Source organism: Pipistrellus hanaki (assembly GCF_964339955.1).
Source record: "Pipistrellus hanaki genome assembly, chromosome: 3".
Taxonomy (NCBI): domain Eukaryota; kingdom Metazoa; phylum Chordata; class Mammalia; order Chiroptera; family Vespertilionidae; genus Pipistrellus; species Pipistrellus hanaki.
The window spans coordinates 171944927-171967091 of NC_140505.1; the positions used below are offsets into that span (position 1 = coordinate 171944927).

Consider the following 22165-nt stretch of genomic DNA (forward strand, 5'->3'; position numbering starts at 1 on the left):
CTACCAATATTCAAATCCAAGTTTTGCCACTTAATAGTTTTGTGACCTAGAACAAGTTACTAAATTTGCTCACTCAAGTGTAAAATAGGTAACAATAGTACCTACTGAATAGAATTCTGCTGTGAGAATAAGAAAGTTATTAGGCATAGTTAGAGCTTACTCAATAATAGCTACCAAAAACTAAACTTAGTTAATTATGTGTTTTTTTGTTTTTTTTTTTTACCTTGTTCAAACTAGAAATACACAACTGGCATATAGGCAATCAAAAACTATTTGCTGAGTGAATTAAAAATACACATGTATATATTTCTATACTTTTAGTTGGAAAACGGTAAATTAAAAAGCATATAAAATTGACATTTTAATATGCTAATTTTAACATACTTCTAGAGTTTGCCTGAGTTCTTAATTTTCTCCTTTAAAGCTAATACATACAGTCTTGTTTCATTCCAAACGCAATACATCTCTGTAACCTGCAATATTGACAGCGGTTTCGATGGTGTTTATTGATAATACAGTCCTTAGATCCTCGACATGAGTAAACTAAATTTTTTCGGATACTTCTTTTAAAAAATCCTTTGCAGCCTTCACAAGTTACTGCTCCATAATGACGCCCTAGAGACAAAATATTTAGAAGTCATATATTTTAGAATAGAAATGAAATAAGCCCATTTCTTCCCTTTAAACATCATATCTGAGATGAAACTGACATTTTTGAGTTTATGACATGAAAAAAATGCTTAGGAGTTTTCAAACAGAAAATGAAAACAACCATATTCTTTGATAAGATATATTAAATAATGCCAGTGTTTTTAATTTTATAACATAACTATTTTCACTTCTGATATCATAAATTATTATATACTGCATATTTCAATCTAAGTTATGCTCCAAAAAAAGGATATATCAGTTAGTATCTGAACTGTAATAATCCTTCCTCACTGTAAGTTAGTTTTTTTGTCCACCAAATTTGTTTCTATTTATTTATTTATTTATTTATTTATTAATTTATATTTTGAGTTTTTACAGAGAGGAAGAGAGAGGAATAGAGAGTTAGAAACATCGATGGGAGAGAATCATCAATCAGCTGCCTCTTGCACACCCTACTGGGGATGTGCCCTCAACCAAGGTACAGGCCCTTGACCGGAATTGAACCTGGGACCTTTCAGTCAGCAGGCCGATGCTCTATCCACCGAGCCAAACCTGTTTTGGCTGGTTTTATTTATTTATTTATTTATTTTTTTTAAATTTATCTTTATTGTTGAAAGTATTACAAATGTCCTCCATTCTTTCCCCATTGACCCCCTTTACCCAGGCCTTCACAACACTACTGTCAGTGTCCATGGGTTATGCATATATGCATATAAGTTCTTTGGTTAAATTCTTCCTACGTACCCCTATCTTTCCTCTGAGATTCATCAGTCTATTCCATGCTTCTAAGACTATGGATCTATTTTGTTAATCATATTCCACATATGAGTGAGATCGTATGATACTTGTCTTTCTCTGAGTGGCTAATTTCACTTAACATAATACTCTCCAGCCGAAGCCGGTTTGGCTCAGTGGATAGAGCGTCGGTCTGCGGACTGAGGGGTCCCGGGTTTGATTCTGGTCAAGGGCACATACCTTGGTTGTGGGCACATCCCCAGTGGGGGTGTGCAGGAGACATCTGGTGGATATATCTCTCTCATCGACGTTTCTAACTCTCGGTCCCTCTCAATTCCTCCCTGTGTAAAATCAATAAAATATATTTGGAAAAAAAGAAAAAAAAAATACTCTCCAGGTCCCTCCATGCTGTCTTAAAGGGTAAGAGATCCTTCTTTTTTTTACAGCTGGTGTGAATGTACCACTGTGGGTTCCATTTTTTAAATCTCTGGAAATATCTGTAGTGCTCTGATCAGCCTATCATTTTACAAACCACTTCTTTGGCACAACATCTATTAACAAACTGAACATACTCTAAGTAAAGCTCTAGTGGAGATTTTTGTAATTAAGTGATGGGCTAGTTTAAAGAAAATTAAACAAACCAGGCCCTTAAATTATATCACACTGGCATTTATAAATGCATTCGAATGAACACTGGTTTGTATTTCTGGAACGAGGTAACAATAGCCAGAGCTAAAATGACATAGCCCTGAATACTAGTAACAGGTTCACATTAATGTTTCTCTCTCTCTACTCCCATCCTCCCTTCCTTCCCCTTTCTCTAAAAATCAATGGGAAAAATATCCTTAGGTGAGGATTAACAACAACAAAAAATGGTAACTGCATTTCATAATGCTATGAAATATAAATTTTCTTCACTGACAGGTCAAATTAAACTGTATTGAAGAGAAAAATCTTTACATGAATAAAAATCTTGGGAAAAATCAGTTAAATTTCATAAGCTAAAATATAAACCACAAACTACACGCACCTTTATTTTTCTTTTTACTTTCGTGGTAGTGTGATAGTTATTTTAATAACACAACACATATAGGAAATTATTTTTAATGTTACCTGATGCTTTGTCTCCACATACTACGCAAAGATCAAAAATCTTATTTGGTCCTTGGTCTGAAGAAGAATTATCTGTTAAGAACTAAAGTAAACAAAAACAAAACATAACAATGTTGTTATTCAGTATTGCTCTCATATAAAAAAAGAACATTCAATCTTACTTTTTGCTTCCTTTTTAAGTTATTTTGAAACTTTATACTCTATTATTATGCATTTATCAATTAAACTATTTGTAATTTTCTTAACATATATGTAAAAATTTCAATGTTATAAGAAGCAACAACAGTAAGATACCTTTTTTTAATTTGTCCATAAAAACTTAATGGCTGTTAAACACATGAATACATAAGTAGTTTTTAATGCATCTCACAGATTAAGCATTTAACATGCATATGGAACTTGTCAAATTATCGCAAAGTTATCAATCCTATCATGACATTTGTCTTTAAAAAGTTTAGAACCTTGCCGAAACCAGTTTGGCTCAGTGGATAGAGCATTGGCCTGCGGAATGAAAGGTCCTGGGTTCGATTCCGGTCAAGGGCATGTACCTTGGCTGCTGGCACATCCACAGCAGGGGGTGTGCAAGAGGCAGCTGATTGATGTTTCTCTCTCATTGATGTTTCTAACTCCCTATCCCTCTCTCTTCCTCTCTGTAAAAAAATCAATAAAATATATTTTAAAAATAAATAAAAATTTAGAACCTTTACACTGGAATGACAGGACTAAAATATGCTATTATGGCATAAAAAAACAACAATTTTTTAAAAGAAAAATATTTTGTTGATGTACTAACTTTATAATTATGAAAATATAATTGGTAAAGGACAAAGGTATAAATAAACTTTTTATTAATGAGCGTCTTAAGTTTGGGCTAGGTGAAGTGGTTGAGAGCGTGGACACATAAATGGTAGCAAGTTAGTGGGACTAGGTGGAATAGCCTTAGGTAAATTACTAAGCCTCTTTCGATTATATAAAGAATTCACCAAGTACAACTAATGCTGGTAAAGAAATAGTAGTTTCTTCTTTTAGGCTTATCCTTCAATCTTTTCATCATATTCTTTCAATCTTTTGAAAAATGAACAAATTCCTTTCAATCCCCAAAATGTGATATTGCATTGAGTAAACACCTTTCCCCTGCTTTAAAACAACCCACAAAGTAATCCTCTACTTTGACTCCTTTTCTTCTCTGAAGGGTGTGAATGCCTTCTGAAGTAATTCTGATTTTAAAAAATTTAAACAGTTCTTAAAATAGCTGTCCTTTGTTATGTTATAGTGCTATCATTTATTTTTATATTACAAGAAAATCAGTCAATAAAATCTTTTTAAAAAAATTCTATTAGATGTCCTTTGAAAGCATCTAAAACAAATATCATTCTTTTCCTCAATTTCACATCTATTAGAACCTCACCAAAACCGGTTTGGCTCAGTGGACAGAGTGTCGGCCTGCGGACTGAAAGGTCCCAGGTTCAATTCCGGTCAATGGCATGCAAAAGATGTTAATATTTTATCTACTACTTATTTCTAAGGGTAGAAGAGATATTGAGAGGGCAAGGGACTTGCCCATATGCCATCTTAGGTCATCAGACCAAAAATCAAATCTTCTTGGTCCAAGAAATTCCATCCTATATTTGTTTTTCTTTCATTGCCCTTAATAATAATCCATGAAGTAGTCAAAATACCAATCTTACTTCCATGTTCATAATACAATTTTTTTTTTAAGAGTAAAAACCTGACACTTATTTCTTCAGCCAGGAGATCAAGGTTAAGGTGTGATGATAGTAAGTACCCTTGATATAATGTAATGAAAATGGCACTTAAACTCTGTGATCCTTTTTCCCAAAACCCACAATCCAATCGAACATGAGAAAAATATAAGCCAAGGTCTCAAGAGTGAGGTAACCTACACTTTACCTGACCAGTACACCACAAAACTGTCAAGGTAATCAAATACAAGGAAAGTATTAGAAATTGTCATAGGTAAGAGGAATTTATGGAGCTATGACAACTAAATGCAATATGGTAGCCTGAGACAAAAATAATACTAGGTAAAAATCAGGAAAAGAAAAATATCTATTTTAGTTAATAATGTATCAATATTAATTCATTAATTATAACAATGTGTCAACCTAATGCAAAATGTTAAAACAGGAGAAACTTGTGTTTGGAGATTATATGAGAACTCTGCATATTAACTGCTAATATTTCTATTAATGTAAAACTTCAAAAAATCAAATTTGTTAATAAAATAAAGAAATTAGGGTATGTATAATGTTATACATTTTTTTAGTAATGCCTATCCATTTTCTACCTCAGCAGTTTCTAAAAATGATGTATCTGAAAGAATAAAATCCAACAGGATACCTTGGCAAGATTTTTTATTTTATGAATTAGGAGTTTTTCAATCCTGAAAGGAATTTTCTTTGATCGGTTTTTCATTAAAAAAAAGGTGGAATCCAATTTTAAGTGGGCACTCACCCAAAATCTCTCTAGAGGCAAACTTAATGGCTCATTGTATTTGTATTCAATTGTAACAACCAGCAGTAAAAATATCTACATAACCATAGGCATGCAGTGTGTAAAAACCCTAACTGGCTCTTGAAGTCTAATACATAACTGTCAAAAATTAACACTAACACAATGTAATCTACACTCTACTGAGTTCGAATATTAAAGGAGACCATAGAGTAAATGGCTTCTTTATCAACGATGTAGATGACAACAGAAGAGGCGAACTGACAAAGACAGCAGCTATGATAACAACTTCTTAACATGGATGCTACTGGTTCAAGGCACAGGCAGCTTGGTCCTAGAAACTGAAGCCACAAAAGATGCTCCTGATCTGGCAGTTTCCTAACTGTGCAGAAGCAGCAGGTCTCTTAGAAGTAGTTCTCAAGTGTGCTCCAGTAGTCATTTTTGGAAACCTGACCTCAAACTGTTTCTTCAGCCTCCCAACAATTCTTTGAGCTCTTTATATTCTATATTAAGTCCCTTCCTGCCAAACTTGCCAGAGTGGACCTTACTGTATGTAACTAAGAGCATACTTATGACATGCTTTTTAATTCTTTTCAAGTGTAAGATACAAAGACATGCTATGGTTATTTACCTGGAGGTGTTGTGCAGACAGATCAGGAGTTGTAAAAAATAACTGGTTGACACCTGCTGCGTCAGGAGTTGTGAGAAAAACTTTCCCAGGTGTGGAATCTTGCCTGGCCAGAATGACTTTGCTTGGAGCAGAGACATCATGATTTGTCAGAATGAACTGCTTGCCTTGTGTGTTATGATCAAGTGCTGTCACAATCTGGATTTTTTGGCCAGTTTGCTGCTCTGTAACAACCTAACACAATCATGTAAAATTAATAATCAAATCAAATCAATTTTCTCTCTCTTAAAGAACACAATTTTGTCATATCTTCAGACAAAGCTGGAAAAGCATTCCCATCACACATATATTCAATACTAGTGCCCTGGTGCACGGATTTGTCCACATGGAAAGGAAATTAATTAGAGGGTGGCCAGCAGGATGGAACTGGGCAAGATGGACCAGACATGCCCTAGAGCCAACCTCCCTCGGTCCCTCCCCGGCCAGCCACACCTGGGGTGGCACCACGGCTTGAAGGGCTCTTCAGAGTATGTGGGGTCCCTCAGCCTGGCCTGTGGGGAATCTGGCCGAAACTGGCTCTCAGATATCTGCCAGGGGTCCCGGGTTGTGAGAGGTCAGTTCTCGAGTGACGCACCCTGGAATCAGGCTCCCTCCTCTCTGGTTCCAGGGTGTGTCACCCAAGAATTGCCGCTGCCAGTTCATCACATATATATTCAATATATTACACATACACGCCTTTAAATTAGCAATTCTACTTCCATGAAACCCTATCTTACAGAAATAAACAAATGCAAAATAAATAAAGGTACAATAGTAAGATCATTCAGACCTCATTAAATTGATTCCTTCCTTCCCCTTCCCTTTCACCTTCCATTTAGACTAGCATACATTGGGTGAATTCTATTTGGAAAGCACTGTTTGTACTGGGTCCTAAAATAGAGCAACAAAAGTTTTTCTCATAAAGCTTTATGAGTTCTGGATTTCCTACTGTATAAAATGGAGATACACTGAAGGGTTTATGAAGCAGAGGTGTGCCAGGATCTTTTTCAAAAAGGACCATTCTAGCTGAAACCAGTTTGGCTCAGTGGATAGAGCATCAGCCTGCAGAATGAAAGGTCCCAGGTTTGATTCCAGTCAAGGGCATGTACCTTGGTTGCGGGCACATCACCAGTAGCGGGTGTGCAGGAGGCAGCTGATCGATGTGTCTCTCTCATCGATGTTTCTAACTCTCTAGCACTCTCTCTTTCTCTCTATAAAAAAAAATCAATAAAATATATATTTTTAAAAAGGATCATTCTATATTTAGTGTGAAGACTAGACTGTGATTGTTCAAGAGTAGAATTAAGGGAAATCAGAAAGGATGTTAGTGCACAGACAGTGGTAATATTTGATTATTATATATTGGCAGAGATAATGGCTGAGAACAGGGAAATAGCCATACTGGGGAGGTGGGGGACACCTGAATTTGTATTTTAAGAAAGGAAAGGTGACAAGATGAGCTGAAAGGACTGGATGTGGAATGAAAGGAAAGAGTCAAGGATGTCTATAAAATCTTGGCCTGAGGAATCTGGAGGACAAAATTGCCATCTTTTATCACTGTATTTCAGAACCTAGTATATACATTTGATGTAGTTAAGTGAATCAGTGAATAAACTATAAACTAACCATACCTCTCCCATCTGTTGTTCAATAATTTGATGTGCAATTTCTTCTATGGTTGCCATGATCTAACTGCCAAAATGTCCTGCCAAAAATAAAAGGGTAATTTTTTATAATTATACCCATAAAACATATTTAAGAATTCATAAATGAAATTATATGTTAGGATTTTCCTCAAAGCAATCCAGTAAGGTGGGTGGGTTGGGAAGGAAAAAATAAAATAAAATTGACCATGCACTGACAGTTACTGAAGACTGGTTAAGTTTACACAGGGGTTCATAAAATTACCTCTCTGATTTTATATATTTTGAAAATGTCTATTAAAAAAACTATTCAACCAAAGAATTTCACTTTTCAAAGATACTGAATCCTGAATAGGAGAATTCTACTACAGGTTAGGAGTAGTTTATGAACTTAAACAAGGGTAATCCTATCTGTAAACAAATACATCACTATAGCCATTTAATATGCTTTTATCAAACATTATAAAAACCGACAAAATAATTGCATTCATTCAGAAGGATGGAAGATTTCTCTAGAATCACTTCACTAATGACCATTCTTCATGAGTGGTAATTTCTTATATATTAAGGTTAAATGAATTCAATGAAAAGCTGTCTTCAAATGAATTTGAGAGCCTGTAAGATTAGTAATTTGACTTTGACTTGGTTTTTCTCTATACAGGATAGTAAGAATATAAAATTTACTTCTGGCTTTATATTATACTAGAGGCCCAGTGCATGAAATTTGCCTCCCTTTCTTTCCCAGAGCTTTCCTCCCTTCCCCAGCCAGCCTCGGCCCCTGGTAAAACTCCCAGATAAACTCCCAATTGAGGGGACAATAGGCATACTACGATTTTATTATATAGGATATTGTTTTTCATAAACTCATTAATATTGGGTGATTATAATTAATATTGTCAAATTATCTGAATTTGATTACTATTAAAATTATAAATGTTAATTAGTTGTGCTAAAAAGCAATGTTCAATATTTAGTATGATTATTCAACTCTCTCTGGACTGGAAAGAAGTGGCTTCAACTTCTCTGAAACCAACAGAAGAGACAATGCTGCTCCCTGGGCCAGGTCTTCTGACCCATTTGAGGCACATTCTTCCCTATTCTTGAAGGATAACACATGTTTGAAACTGCATAGCTCTACTGGCCCATCCCGTAGAATCCCAGAAGTCCAAGAGCCTGCCTTTATTTCATCTCATTTGTGTCCTCTTCAGTCCAAGCTTGGCAGCATTTCTGCTAGTATAAGATCCTCAAAAATCTTGTTCCATGCAATTCATGGTGGTGCAAGCCATCCAAGAGAGTCCCCTGCAAATCTCTCCTAGATAAATGATCTCTATTCCTGGCTTCTGTTGAGATGACTGATTGGATCAAATAGCACAAGCCCATAATCTCTTTACCAAATGACTGGCCAAATCACCCAAACCTGGGTAGTCTCTTCAGAACAAGCTTTCTCCTTTTTTGCAATATAGATAAGCTTTGTATTTTCTAAAATCTTCAACTTTTTCGATTCAATATTTCTTAATAACTTCAATTCATCTCTCCTTTCACATTTTACTCTAAGTAGCAAAGGGAAATCAGGCTGCATCTTCAAAACTTTGCTTAGAAATCTCCTGAGATAAGTATTTGAGCTTATCACTCACAAGTTCTACAATACTTTACACAAAACACTAGCATACAATATAGCCAAGTTCTTTGCCACTTTATAACAAGGTTCCCTTCGTCCAGTTTCCAATAACATGTTCATTTTCTTCTGAGATCACATCAGAAGATCTTCAATGTATGTCTTTAATGTATGTCTACCAACATTCTGTTTATGATACATGTATATATCTCTAAGATGACAGCACCTTTTTCTACAGTTCTCTTCTTCCTGAACCCTCACCAGAATTGCCTGACATCCATATTTCTAACAAAAACTTGTTAAGGCAAACCAGGTTTTTTCTAGCATGCATCTCAAAACTCTTCCCATTTCCCAGGTCCAAATTTTTAGATATGGGTTATAACAGCATCCCACTTCCCAGTACTAAAAGTTGTACTGGTTTATTAGAGTTGACATAACAAAGTAGTAGCACAGGTTGGGTGATTTAAACAACAAAAATGAATTTTCTGGGTTGGACAAGCTATACCACCATTTGTCCACCATCCAAAACTGAAATATCATTGCTGACATATACACATAAGAAACTGTTTGACATTGAAATTGGGTCTCAAAAGAACTGTTGGCTCAGAAAAAAACTCACTATACACTGATTCATTTGCCTTTCAGCATAACCATTATGGCTTGTCTTATTTTCCAATCTTTTATTTTATATATTATTGAATTTTTAAAGAGAGGGAGAAGGATAGAAAGTCAGAAACATTAATGAGAGAGAAACATCGATTAGCTGCCTCCTGCCCACTCCCCACTGGGAATGTGCCTGCAACCAATGTACATGCCCTTGACCGAAATTGAACCTGGGACCCTTCAGTCCGCAGGCCAATGCTCTATCCACTGAGCCAAACCAGTTTCGGTTCATTTTCCGTTCTTAAAAGTGTATTTCCAGTAGGACATCATCTCACTCATCTAGGGGAAATGATGAACAACACAGACTGATGAACAAGAACAGACCCAGAGACAAGGAGCCATGGGTCAGACTGTTGAACCTCAGAGGGAGGGAGGGGATAAAGGCGAGAGATCAACCAAAAAACTTGTGTGCATACATATGAGCATAACCAGTGGTCAAGGACAACAGGGGAGTGGAGACAAGCGTGGGGAGGGATGGAGGATGAGAATGGGGGGATGAGGACAAATATGTGATACCTTAATCCAGCGTTTTTCAACCGCTGTTCCGCGGCGTGCCGTAGGTGCAGACAAGACAAGAATTTTATAATTTTTCACTATTTTGTTTACTTAATATTTCATAATAAAGTAATTATAAAATACTTTCTTTGTGTTTATTTGATTCCTATTCAAGAGAATTACTTTATATATAGTCAATATAGGCACAGAGTTAAATTTTTTAACATTTTCTAATGGTGGTGTGCCTCGTGATTTTTTTCATGAAACAAGTGTGCCTTTGCCCAAAAAAGGTTGAAAAACACTGCCTTAATCAATAAAGTAATTAAAAAAATTTTTTCTCACAATTTTCAAGGCTAGAAGTCTGAGACAAGCAGTCCAAGTCTGAGTTAGCAATATTGGTTACTTCTGGGACATATCTCATTGCCTTGTACATGTTCATCTTCTTTCTTTCTTCACATGGCTACGCTTTGGTTTATATCGGTGTTGTAATCTCTTCTTACAGGGACAACAATCAAATTGTAATAGGGGCCATCCTACCTGATCTATTTTAACTCAATTACTTCTTTAAAGACTACATTTGTAAATACAGTCCCAAAATGAGGTACTGTGGTCAGAACTTAAATATATAAATTAGGGGGTGTGGGGGAGAGACAATTCAGTCCATAACACTTAGGCATAAATCTAGTAAGAAATGTGCAAGATCTATGTAAAGAAGGTTTTTAAATGCTACTTAGAAAAGGGAAAGTTATCTAGAAGAACACTAAGAAAAGGTTAGTGACTACCTTCAAGGAGAACTGGAAATCTAGTAGCAGGATGGAACAAAGACTTACTTTTCACTGAATAAGTTAGTTTCTTTACAATTTTAATTATTGTGTGACGCACATGTATATGTATGTATCAATGTATAGGTTCAGGCTTAATTGTATACTCTGTCATTAGCAATGCTACAGGTAACAATACTAATGGATTTTAAAGTTAATATTGTTGGAAGAGTGTTCTTGAGTACTGAATTCAGGGATATTTAGGTGTGTATGTTTTGTGGGTTTTTTTTTTCTGTTTAGGAAAAGCAAGAAACTGTAATAGATTCATCACCTTTTTGGAGGTTACAAACTTCTTAGAGAAACTGACTAAAGCTACATACTCTTCAAAAAATATAAACATACTTATATTTGAGGGATTCTATTTTGTGACCCAACACAGCAACTTTCTACTTCTCGCTATAAAAACGCTCTGCATTGCTAAAACCAGTTTGGCTCAGTGGATAGAGTGTCGGTCTGCGGACTGAAAGGTCCCGGGTTCGATTCTGGTCAAGGCATGTACCTTGGTTGTGGATATATCCCCAGTATGGGGTATGCAAAAAGCAGCTGATCGATGATTCTCTCTCATCAATGTTTCTAACTCTCTATCCCTCTCTCTTCATCTCTGTAAAAAATCAATAAAGATAAAAAAATAAAAACAACGCTCTGCATTACTGCAGTTGTCTAGAGTCATTATGTCTTATCCTATCAAATAAAGGGTAATATGCAAACTAACCATCATTCCGCTATACCCACAAGCCATGCCCAACAGCCAATCAGGAGCAAGTATGCAAATTAACCCAACCAGGATGGCTGTGGCCACGGAGAGAGCAGGAGGCTTAGGTTTCAACGGAGGAAGCCAAGTTTTCTGCATATCCTGGCAGGCTCAGGCCCCCACTCAAGGCTACCCAGTTTCAATTATAGGAGATAAATAAATCCCAACAACAATGGTGGCAGCCACGGAGCTGGAGCGAGCAGGAGGCTTGGGTTGCCCCCAGTGATAGAGGAAGCTTAGCTCCCGCAGTCCTGGCCTCCGCTACAAAGTTTCAATTATAGAAATAAATAAATCCCAACATAAATGGCTGCAGCCATGGAGCAAGCAGGAGGCTTGGCTCTGCTCAAGACCACAAAGTTTCAATTATAAATCCCAGATACCAGGACCTCAGCTTGGGTCTCCAGGGTGTGTGACCGTCTTGCAAACCACCACAGGCCCCTCGCCCAGGCCACCCCACGCACCAAGGAACCCCCACCCTGATCCGGGATACCCTTCAAGGCAAACCAGCTGGCCCCCACCCGTGCACCAGGCATCTATCCTAATAGAAGAGTAATATGCAAATTAACCATCACTCCAATACACGATAGCTGCCCCATGTGGATACAAGATGGCCACCACAAGATGGCCAGAAGGGGAGGGTACTTTGGAGGGACCAGGCCAAGGGAGGGCAGTTGTGGGCAATCAGGCCAGCAGGGGAGGGCAATTGGGACCAGGCCCGCAAGGGAGGGCAGTTGGGGGCAATCAAGCCTGCAGGGGAGGGCAGTTAGGGGTGACCAGTCCAGTAGAGGAAGGAAATTGGGGGCAACCGGGCCTACATGAAAGAGCAGTTGGGGGAGGATCCAGGCCTGCAGGGGAGGGCAGTTAAGGGTGACCAGGCCTGCAGGGGAGGGTAGTTAGGGGTAACCAGGCTGGCAGGGGAGCGGCTAGTGGGTGATCAGGCTGGCAGGCAGAAGCAGTTAGGGGCAATCAGGGAGGCAGGCAAGCAGTTAGGAGCCAACAGTCCTGGAATATAAGAGGGATGTCTGACTGCCCCTTTAGGCCCGAATCCTACTGGAATCGGGCCTAAAGAGGTAGGAGGACATCTCTCGAGGAATCCCAGATTGGAGAGGTTGCAAGCTGGGCTGAGGGACACACACCCCATGCACGAATTTCATGCACCGGACCTCTAGTAGATCCATATAATCCAAACTACTTAATAAAAGAATACTCAGGTAAAGTTTACTGGAATATTTACTTTAGTGATTATGTATCTCAATTTGTGTCCCTCTGCCAGCACTTATGTCTGGGAGAAAGTTGCCCCTCCAGCTCTCACCCTGATGTGAGATACTTCAGTTCCTCCCCATATAGTCAGTCCCCGGTTGCTTTCAAGCTGCTGCCCTAATGTTAGAGCTCAGAAGGAGCAAGTCTGAGTAAGTGTGCACAGGACCTTTTGAGGAGCTGCATGGGACTCCAGCTGCATGGGACTCTGCCTCACTTAGACACAACCCCTGCTGGTTTTTACAGGCAGAAGTTTTGGGGATTTCTCTTCCAAAACAGGAACCCTGGGTTGGGAGCTTGGTGTGGGGGTGGGACCCCTTGCTCTTCAGGGATAACCTCTGCACCTGAGATATTCCTTTGATTTTTATCCACCACATCTGGGAATGGGACCAGCCCATCCTGCACCTCCACTCCTTTTTTTATTTTTATTTTTTATTTTTTATATATATATATATTTTTATTGATTTCAGAGAGGGAGAGAGAGAAACATCAATGATGAGAATCATTGATTGGCTGCATCCTGCACATTCCCTACTGGAGATTAAGCCCACAACCCAGGCATGTGCTCTTGGCTGGAATCGACCCAGAACTCTTCAGTCCGCAGGCCAACACTATCTACTGAGCCAAACAAGCTAGGATTCCTTCTACCAGCCTTGATGTGGCTTCTTCTTTAATATTCTTAGTTATATGACTTCCATTCAGCTCAATTTCAGGTGTTCTAAATCATGGCTGTTCTGTAATGTAGTTGTACTTTTGAAATGGTTGTGGAGTATGAAAGCACAGCATTTACCTACACAGACATCTTGACCAGAAACCCACTCATTCTAGAATCCTTTTTTCATCATTACCTACTTTTCTCATTAAACTAACCAAGAATCTTATATAATTAAGAGGGAATATGCTAATTGACCATCATACTGTCGCAAAGATGGCAGCATCCACAGCCACAGATGGTGGTACCCAGATCCCTCAGCCGCATGCCTGCCTCTGGAGATCCCAGTCCCCTCTGCCCCCCAGCCGCCCAGGGCTGGCCTGAGACGTGGGCAAGCCTTGAAATGCAGCTGCCCAGCCAACGCTCAAGGTGCAGGCAAGCCTCAGATGTCAGCTGCCCAGGTGCCCAGGGCCACATGAGGCTTGTGCTGTCAGCAGTGGCAGCAGCAGAGGAGTGATGGGGCACCGCCTTCCCGATTGCAGGGTCACCTCCTGCCCCTGAGGGCTCCCAGGTTGTGAGAGGGGGCAGGTTGGACTGAGGAACGTCCCCTCCAGAGCATTCATTTTCATGCACTGGACCTCTAATGTTATACTTATTTAGATGTAAAAAATCCACAAGATAATTAAAATATATCATACAATCTTCATTTCAAAAATCTTTCACCATTTACAAAAAAAATTATCTAAATTAATTATAAATCCTATCAAAACTAAGTTTTATTGAAACTGAGAAATTTCCACATGATAGTTAATATTATTCACTTTAATAGACAAAATATTAACAAGGGGGAAAATGATGAAAACTGGTAAAAATAATACAGGTATTTGGCATGAAAGTAGGAATCTATGAGAGTGCATTAGCTCAACTACTGCTAGTTTAAGCAAAAAAAGGGGGACTGTGGGATACATTACTAGGATCACAACAGAGCTGACCTTGGGGAAAACTGGAGCTAGGATTTCTTTGGCTGTCAGGAATCTTCCTATCTCAGCTACACCCTATGTGGCTTATTTCTGACTTTGTAGTAAAGCACCAGGTTAGGAAAAGTAGACTTTTCAAACCCTAATTTTATAATCTTGTTAATAGATTCACTGTAGGTGGAGCAGGAAGAGAGAAAGAAAGGTTAATATGATTAGCAGTTTCTGTATTTTCAGAAGACCTATTTACCAAAAGATGGGACTAGCACAGACTTGCTACTGATATAATCACCATGAGCCAGGCAACCACTCTAATTTGTTTCTACTAATGATACACAGAACTCTTCAATCAGAAGTACATTAAACACTACTACAGCTACTCAAATGTAATTGACTGAAATTTTCTACTGTCAGTGGAAGAAATCCCAAGAGGAAGGAAAAAACCCTTATTCTTATAACATATCAAGAGATCTACTTTGGCCACTTCCAAATCTAATTTCTTGCTTTTTGGGTTATGTAAGTAAATGACAAATTTAGTTTTATAGCTATGTTGTTTTAAATAACCTCAAAAATTTCTAGAGAATTCACAAAATAAATTTTAATGAATTTTTCAAGTATACCATAAACATACAGAAAACATTTTTGCTTTTCTTTTTCAGTTGGTAAAAACAGGCATAGAAGTGAGACAAGACAGCCTTACAATTCTTAGTATTAAAAACTTGAGGCTCACCTAGCGGGTTTGGCTCAGTGATTGGAGCGTCAGCCAGTGGACCAAGGGTATTGGGTTTGATTCCCCGTCAAGGGCAAGTACCTTAGCTGCAGCCTCAATCCGCGGTGGGAGGCAACCAATCGATGTGACTCTCTCACATCAATATTTCTCTGTTTCTCTCTCTCCCCTCCCCCTTAAAAAAAAATTTAATGGAAAAAATACCCTGGGTGAGGATTAAAAAACAAAACAAAAACTTGAGCCCTATCTGTTTTGGGTCAGGAGATAGAGAGCTGGAATGCAGATTGAAGGGTCCCAGGTTCCATTCCTGTCAAGAACACATGACCAGGTTGTGGGCTTAATCCCCAGTGTGGGGGGCGTGTAGGAGGCAGCCAATCCATGATTCTCATGTATCATTGATGTTTCTATCTCCCTCTTCCTCTCTGAAATTGATAAAATATTAAACAAAAAAACTTGAGGCCTAGAGTCTTAAGGACTGGAAGCTGTTATATTGTTTATGAAACAAAAGATATTAGGGGTTACCAGTTACTCTAATGTACTGATATTCAGAATTTTTTAAAGTGTTTTTTTTTTATTGATTTTTTAAAATATGTTTGTGTTTTGTTTTGATTAACTTCAGAGACAAAGAGAGGGAGAGATAGCAACATCAATGATGAGTGAAAATCACTCATCTGGCTGCCTCCTGCATGCCCCCAATGGGAATAAAGCCCAAAACCCAGGCATATGCCCTGACCAGGAATTGAACCTGTGACCTCAGTGCATGAACTACACTCAAATAACTGAGCCATACTGTCCAGGGCCAGAATGTTCTGGATGGGGAATGTCTATTGACAATTTGAAAAGAATCAAGGATATTTTGGGTTACCAGTCCAGATTTTATTCCCAGCCTTAAAGGAAAGCTAAAAAAATAGGTGGCTAATGATGGGAAAATCAGTAACAGGGAAAAGAGGTATATAGTATTAATTGTTTTCTAAAGAGAATTAGGTTTAAAAGGAATAATTATTCTTTTTTGCTTTTGTTTAGTTAAACCTCACCTGAGGATATTTTTTTCCATTGATTCTTTTTCTCACCAGAAAACACAAGTTCACATTCATTCACAGCAGGGGTGGGGAACCCTTTTTTCTGCCAAGGGCCTTACAAAATATCAACTCAAAAACTAGCCTGCTATATTTGGTCAAACATTTAATTAACTCACCTTTAATGCCTTGGCAGAGCCAGACCAAATAATTTCTCAGTTTTATACAGCCTGTGTGCCAGATGTTCCCCAGCCCCGATTTACACTATAAATGATGGTATATGCTGAATTCTGAGGGGTTCATAAAACTTCCTGTGGCTAGTCCTAGGCCTTCAAGTTAAGAACCTTTTGGGTAAAATTTCAGCTAATGCCAGAATTGAGTTTATTGTGTATTTAATATACGCATCTTTATGTATATGAAAGGACCCTAGAAGGCAAGAACCATCTTTACATATATTTGAAGTCCCAAGAAGGCAAAAGTCATCTTTTTGTCCTTCACTCTGACAAGTAGCAATATCCCCAGATGCTTACAGAACTGAACCGCATCCCTTTTTTCCTACTTCAGAACTAGCAGTGTCTCTTTAAGTATAAAGTTTCGGCCCTTCAGATATATTATCTGCTAAGCCCCTGTAACATGCCAGGCACTATGGATACAAAGGAGAGTTCTTTATAGTCTGATTTCTTCTTCTCGTTGTATCTGCTATCAGTCTCAAGAGGGGTCTCTCTCCTAACAAACCATTCCAAACTCCTCCCTCATTTAAATTCCACCTGACCTTTCCAACTCAATTCAAATGATGTTGGTTTTTTAATCCAATCTTTCTAGGTCCAGCATTTATTGTGTATACTAAGGTTGTTAACTAGGATCCACAGAATTCTGTTGACTTTAATATTTTGAAGTCCCAAGGAGGCAAAAGTCACCAGAATTTTTATGTAAAGGTGCATTTTTCTGGAAGGCCAGTCCATGGCTTTCATAAGATTTTGAGGTTGCAGAGGGTTCTATAATCCTATAATGCAAAAAAACCTAAAACGGTAATTATACTATTAGTCTATGCTGCTTCTTTTTTCTTTTCTATTCCCCAAGGGTAGGAATTTCATACTCTGTGTGTGCAAAAGTATTTTGGGAATGCCTGCTGACGGATTTGTGTCTCCCTCAAACCCCTCCTAAAAGAAGACTTAAAAACCCCTACAAGGAATGATGACATTCATTACATTTGATCCACTTAAAAAAAAAATAAAAACAGAGATACCTTTTAATCTCACCATTGCACATATAAGCACAATTTAAAAACAATCATCACATACCAATGAACCACACAGCATTGTTCAAAAACATCAGTTTTAAAACAAAACAAAAAAACCCTCAGTCTTAGGTCCACCCACAACTTCAGAGGCACAAAAAAAAAAAACCCTTAAGGCCTTACTTTCAATTTATTTTTGCTTTTCCTTTCCACTTTTTCTTTTTTAAACAGGCTGGCCTACTTAGTGAAGGTTATGAGACAACTTGGCAACATTTGCAATCCATCAAACGCTATCTGCAGAAGCGGGAGGCAGAGCTTCTCAACAAAAGGGCTATTGGACACTTGGCCATCATGCCCGAGTGCAGGGAGCGGCTTGGGCCGTTGCCTTTTATTTCTCAAAAGATAGGTGAGCCCGAAGGCAGCGACTACGCTCGCCCACTTGTTGTGAAAGCTGTCCCCCCGTAAAGGCACGAGAACCAGCGAGGGGCCCCCAGTGAACGGGGTTCGGGGCGCCCCGCCGGCCACGGAAGCCCGCGGTGCGCGGCGCTCGGAGGCGGGGAGGGCGCGGCGCCCGACGGAAGCTCTCCCCGCAGTTGAAAGGTCAGAGGCGCCGCGGAAGGCGCTGCGGGAGAGGCTGCCGAGCCGCTCGCGGACTCCCGCCGGCCGACCCCGCTCCGGGCTCCGGGCCCCGCGCCCCGGCCGCGGCCTCAGCCTTCCCGGAGCCCCGCGCGTCCGGCCCCGCCGCTCCGGCCACGCTCCGCGCCCCAGCCCAGCCCGAGCCGGCCGAAGCCCGCAGGCACAGGCGGGACTGGGAGGGTGGGGGTGGAAAGGGAGGGTCGGCTGGCGGTTGGGAGAAAGGGACACCGACCCCACCCCCACCCTCACCCCCATCCCGGCCGCGGCCGCTTTCTCCGCTCCCGGCACTTCTTACCGGCTTCTCCGCCGAGCTGCGTCCAGCGCCGGGCGTGGACCGGCGGCCCCTCAGCGGCGGCTCCTGGGGGGGGAAAAGGGGGGGGCGATGCCGGGAGGAGGTGGCTTGGAGAAGGATGAAGGGGGAGGGTAGGGGAAAGTGGGGGCAGGGAGCTTTCAGGGTTTGTGTATTTGGAGGGGGTCAGAGTTCGTGACCTCTCGGCTCCGCGGTACGCGCTCCAGTCCGCGCTTGCGCGTGAGTAGTGGCGGTGGTGGTGGGGGGAGGGGGGCGGGGGGACAGGCGAGAGGAGGGCGTGCCACTCGCAGGGAGGAGGGATGAAAGGACCGAGCCTCTCAAAACCAACTGCCCCCTTGCGGCCGGGAGGGAGAACGCCCCCGCCATTGCTGCGCCTCAGGCAGTCCTGAAAGGTTTTGAAACAACTTTTCAGGTTGGAGTATGGAGATAGCCTTCATCAGTTTTAGGCAATTCTGTTTCTAATTGTGGGGAAACTGGGCTCTGTGATAGGCTCTCCAACATTTATCAGAGGGCTAACAAGTATGGGTAAATCCCAGTAAGATATTTAAAATTCACTTCAATAATGACAAACTGGGATAGAATCCTGTGTAGTCAAGTTTTACTTATCAGCTCTTGTAAGGGAATAGGTATAATTGTTAAATGGTGCATGGACATAATTGCTTAGGATGTGAAATTCCTGAAGGCTTACTTTTGTCTGATTTGCTCAGCCGTATATTCCCAATCCTGTAGGACAGTGTCTGATGGCCAACCAAAAATTGGAACGAGATATTGATGGAACATGACATTCTGACAGTAACCGCCTGTGGCATAGAGGTGTGGCAGAAAGAGCTGTCCTGTATGCAAAGTACTGTGTGATGGTTTGGATTTTAAGAGAAGGGGTCCTCAAAATTTCTTAAGTATTAATCCGCACTAGAAAAGCAGTCATGGATTTAGGCCAGAAACCCAAGTGAGGAAAACAAAGGTACACCGGGAAGGAGAACATCTCTATCATTTCCTGCTGGAACTAGGAGCCGGACACAGGACACAGAAAAAGGACATGCAACTATATCCCTAACAAGTAGAAATACACTTTAGGCCGCATTCTCTGAAAGTCCCCCTTTTCCTGTGGCATCATTCATTGTATTTGATGGTTTTAAGGAAGCTCCTCTCCCCTTTACTCCCCCTCTCCCCCCAAATCCTTAAGATGATCTCAAAAGTGGAAGTTAAGAAAGCACATTCACAAGGGAAAGGGCAATCCGAGATGAGACGCTTTCTCTATTCTCAGTTCATATTATGAGTGCTTTATGTGTGTGGTTAACCCTTATCATCCAATTAATTAATATGTTACTATAGGTTGACTTACTAAAATGTGGAAGTAAAAGCAATTTGGGAAACATCATTTGTGGGTGGAGAAGAGCAGCCCCTAATTATTCTTGAGGAAAACAGGTCAATGTGGTTCATCTTTAAATGTGACTCTTAAAAAAATTAAGGCCTAAAGAGAACGAAAGGGAAAATTAACAAAAAATAATATAAAAAAATGATTTGAAACACATCACACCAAAAGTAGATAAATTTATTTGTAATAAATACATATTAACATTATATACAATGCTAACATTTGATTTATAAAGGATTTACTAGATCTCTCTATGGACAATAACATACAGACTATTATCACTTTAAGTAAAAAGTATTTATAGAAATTCATAAGTCATTTAAAAAAGCATTTTAAGATTGGTTTTCAAGATGCTATGACCAACTCATATAAAAGAAAAGGCTGCCCCCTTTTTAATCTCTCCCCCCAGCAGAAAAAAGAAATTTGATATATTGAGGCATTTTGAAAATTTACTGCCACCTTCATCTTTAAAAAAATACTACTATAAATTATCTCTTTTCTTTAATGGGGAAGAAGGTTGTAGGTAAAAATTTTCTCTTAAAAAATAACTTTAAAAGTGGCTTAAGCTCCTGAATGATATTTGTGTATTGGGAATACTGACAAAAGAAAAGGGGGGGGGGGGGAGTCCATTTGAAGTAATTTATCAAATATTGAATATCCAACGATTATAGGCACTCTGCCAGATGCTGAGGGGGAATGTGATAAGTACCATAAGAAAGTCTGTTTATGAGCTAAAGGCTATGGGAATTTAGAGGAAAGGAAGACTAAATCTCCTGTTTTAAGAAACAGGAGAGAGGAATAGGGAAAGGACTTCAGACCAACTTCAGAGAAGTCTTGGATAAATAGGCAGAAATGGGGGTGGGAGAGAAACTGTGAGCAGAGAAAAATTGGGTTGGAATTAGCGGGATTGCATGATATCCGAGGAAAAGTGTTCCATGCCAAGCCACTGGGAAGCCAATGGAAGTGGAAGAGCCAATGGAAGGGGATGAAAGTAGAGCCATGCTTTAGAAGATGGCTCTGGCAGTGTTTAAAATGCCACCATGTAAGGAAGGCACTGAAATTAGAAGTTATTCCAGTCGTTGGAAAGAAGTAACAAGGGTCTATGCAACAACAGAAGGGCAATGAAGACGGAAAGGGTACAGGAGCGATTGCAGAGGGCCCTGTTGAGATTCGGAGTCAGATTCTGGAGAGTAGAACACTGTTTTTCCATCACAAGAAAATAAACAGATTGAAAGAAAAGTGAGTTGAATTTTAGTGATGTAACGTTTAAAATGCTTAAGGACTCGTGTGTAAATGTCCAACTGGTAGTTGCAAATGTGGCGTCGCAGGATGGTGTGACGTGTAGGTGTAAGAAATGAGTTCTAGCGTAGGCATTTGGAGGGCTGTGTTTGAGATGTAGACGAGAATCATGTTCTTTGTAGAAGAAACAAATATTCCAACAACATTCAGTATTCTCTCTTAAAAGACCGAAGATAGGTATTTTGTGAGAAATTGAGACATTAGACATAGCATCTGCCTTTCAGGAGTGTATAGTACAGTAAGAGATGTAGGATTTACTTCTGGAAAGCCCAGTGATTATATCTGACTACACTGCCTCTCAAACTTCAAAAACAGTACAGTGAAAGCATATTCCAAGACACATCAACATAAATGTGATAACATTTACATTTTAACTAAATTACTTTATATCTGGCTTTCCTTATTTCCCTGGATATATTCTACCAATCAAATATAAAATACTCATTTGGCTAACAAAACTACACTTCTTCACTTACTTGTTTCATCACATCTTTATATTAAAGGTTGCTCTTATCTCATTTTAAGAAATGCTATTACACAAAGAATTAAACATTTGATTAAGGAAAGAATTAAGTATCTTGGGCAAAGGACTCTAGGACACTGGATACATTAGGGAATGGGGGGAAAAGGTTGGAGAGAGGTCCAGAAATATGGGATGATCCCAAAAATAACCATTCTAATTTTTCTAGGATTCTGGTGGGACAAATGCCATAGATAAGAGGAACACTGGCTGGGGACACACTGTAAGAATATAGCCATCCCCTAGTTTAAACTGGCATCTCTTGTCTAGGTTACTTGAGAATCCCTTTGGCTTAACTTTGTAACTGCTCTTCTTTCTCTTCCTTATGAATAAAAAGATATTTGAAAAGGGTTTGATGGAAGCACATGTATAATAAATACAGTGTTCTTGGGATGTAGGTACTATTTATACTTTTTCCTCATTTATAGGATGTACCCAATATATCATTCCCACCCCACTAAAATGTTAGCTATCAAGAGATATTTTTAAAATAGCTTTACAACAAAATGTATATAATTAGGTTTCTCGGTTGACAT

At 39.5% G+C, this 22165-nt stretch overlaps 1 protein-coding gene across 3 annotated transcripts in view; it reads right to left on the reverse strand.

Moving 5' to 3' along the window:
• NR2C1 (nuclear receptor subfamily 2 group C member 1) overlaps positions 1-18665 on the reverse strand; it is a 45599-nt gene extending 26934 nt beyond the window's left edge. Inside the window, exons 1-5 of one of the 3 annotated variants that reach the window (XM_084878482.1) lie at positions 18421-18665; positions 7270-7343; positions 5603-5833; positions 2500-2581; positions 436-615 (exon numbers count right to left, since the gene is read on the reverse strand). In XM_084878482.1, coding sequence (XP_084734608.1) covers positions 436-615; positions 2500-2581; positions 5603-5833; positions 7270-7323 — 547 coding nt within the window. In that variant the 5' untranslated portion in view covers positions 7324-7343; positions 18421-18665. Of the gene's footprint in view, positions 1-435; positions 616-2499; positions 2582-5602; positions 5834-7269; positions 7344-17672; positions 17921-18420 lie in introns of those variants that run through there. The other 2 variants (XM_084878484.1, XM_084878483.1) reach the window with 2 other exon arrangements.
• Positions 18666-22165: the final 3500 nt, after the last annotated feature.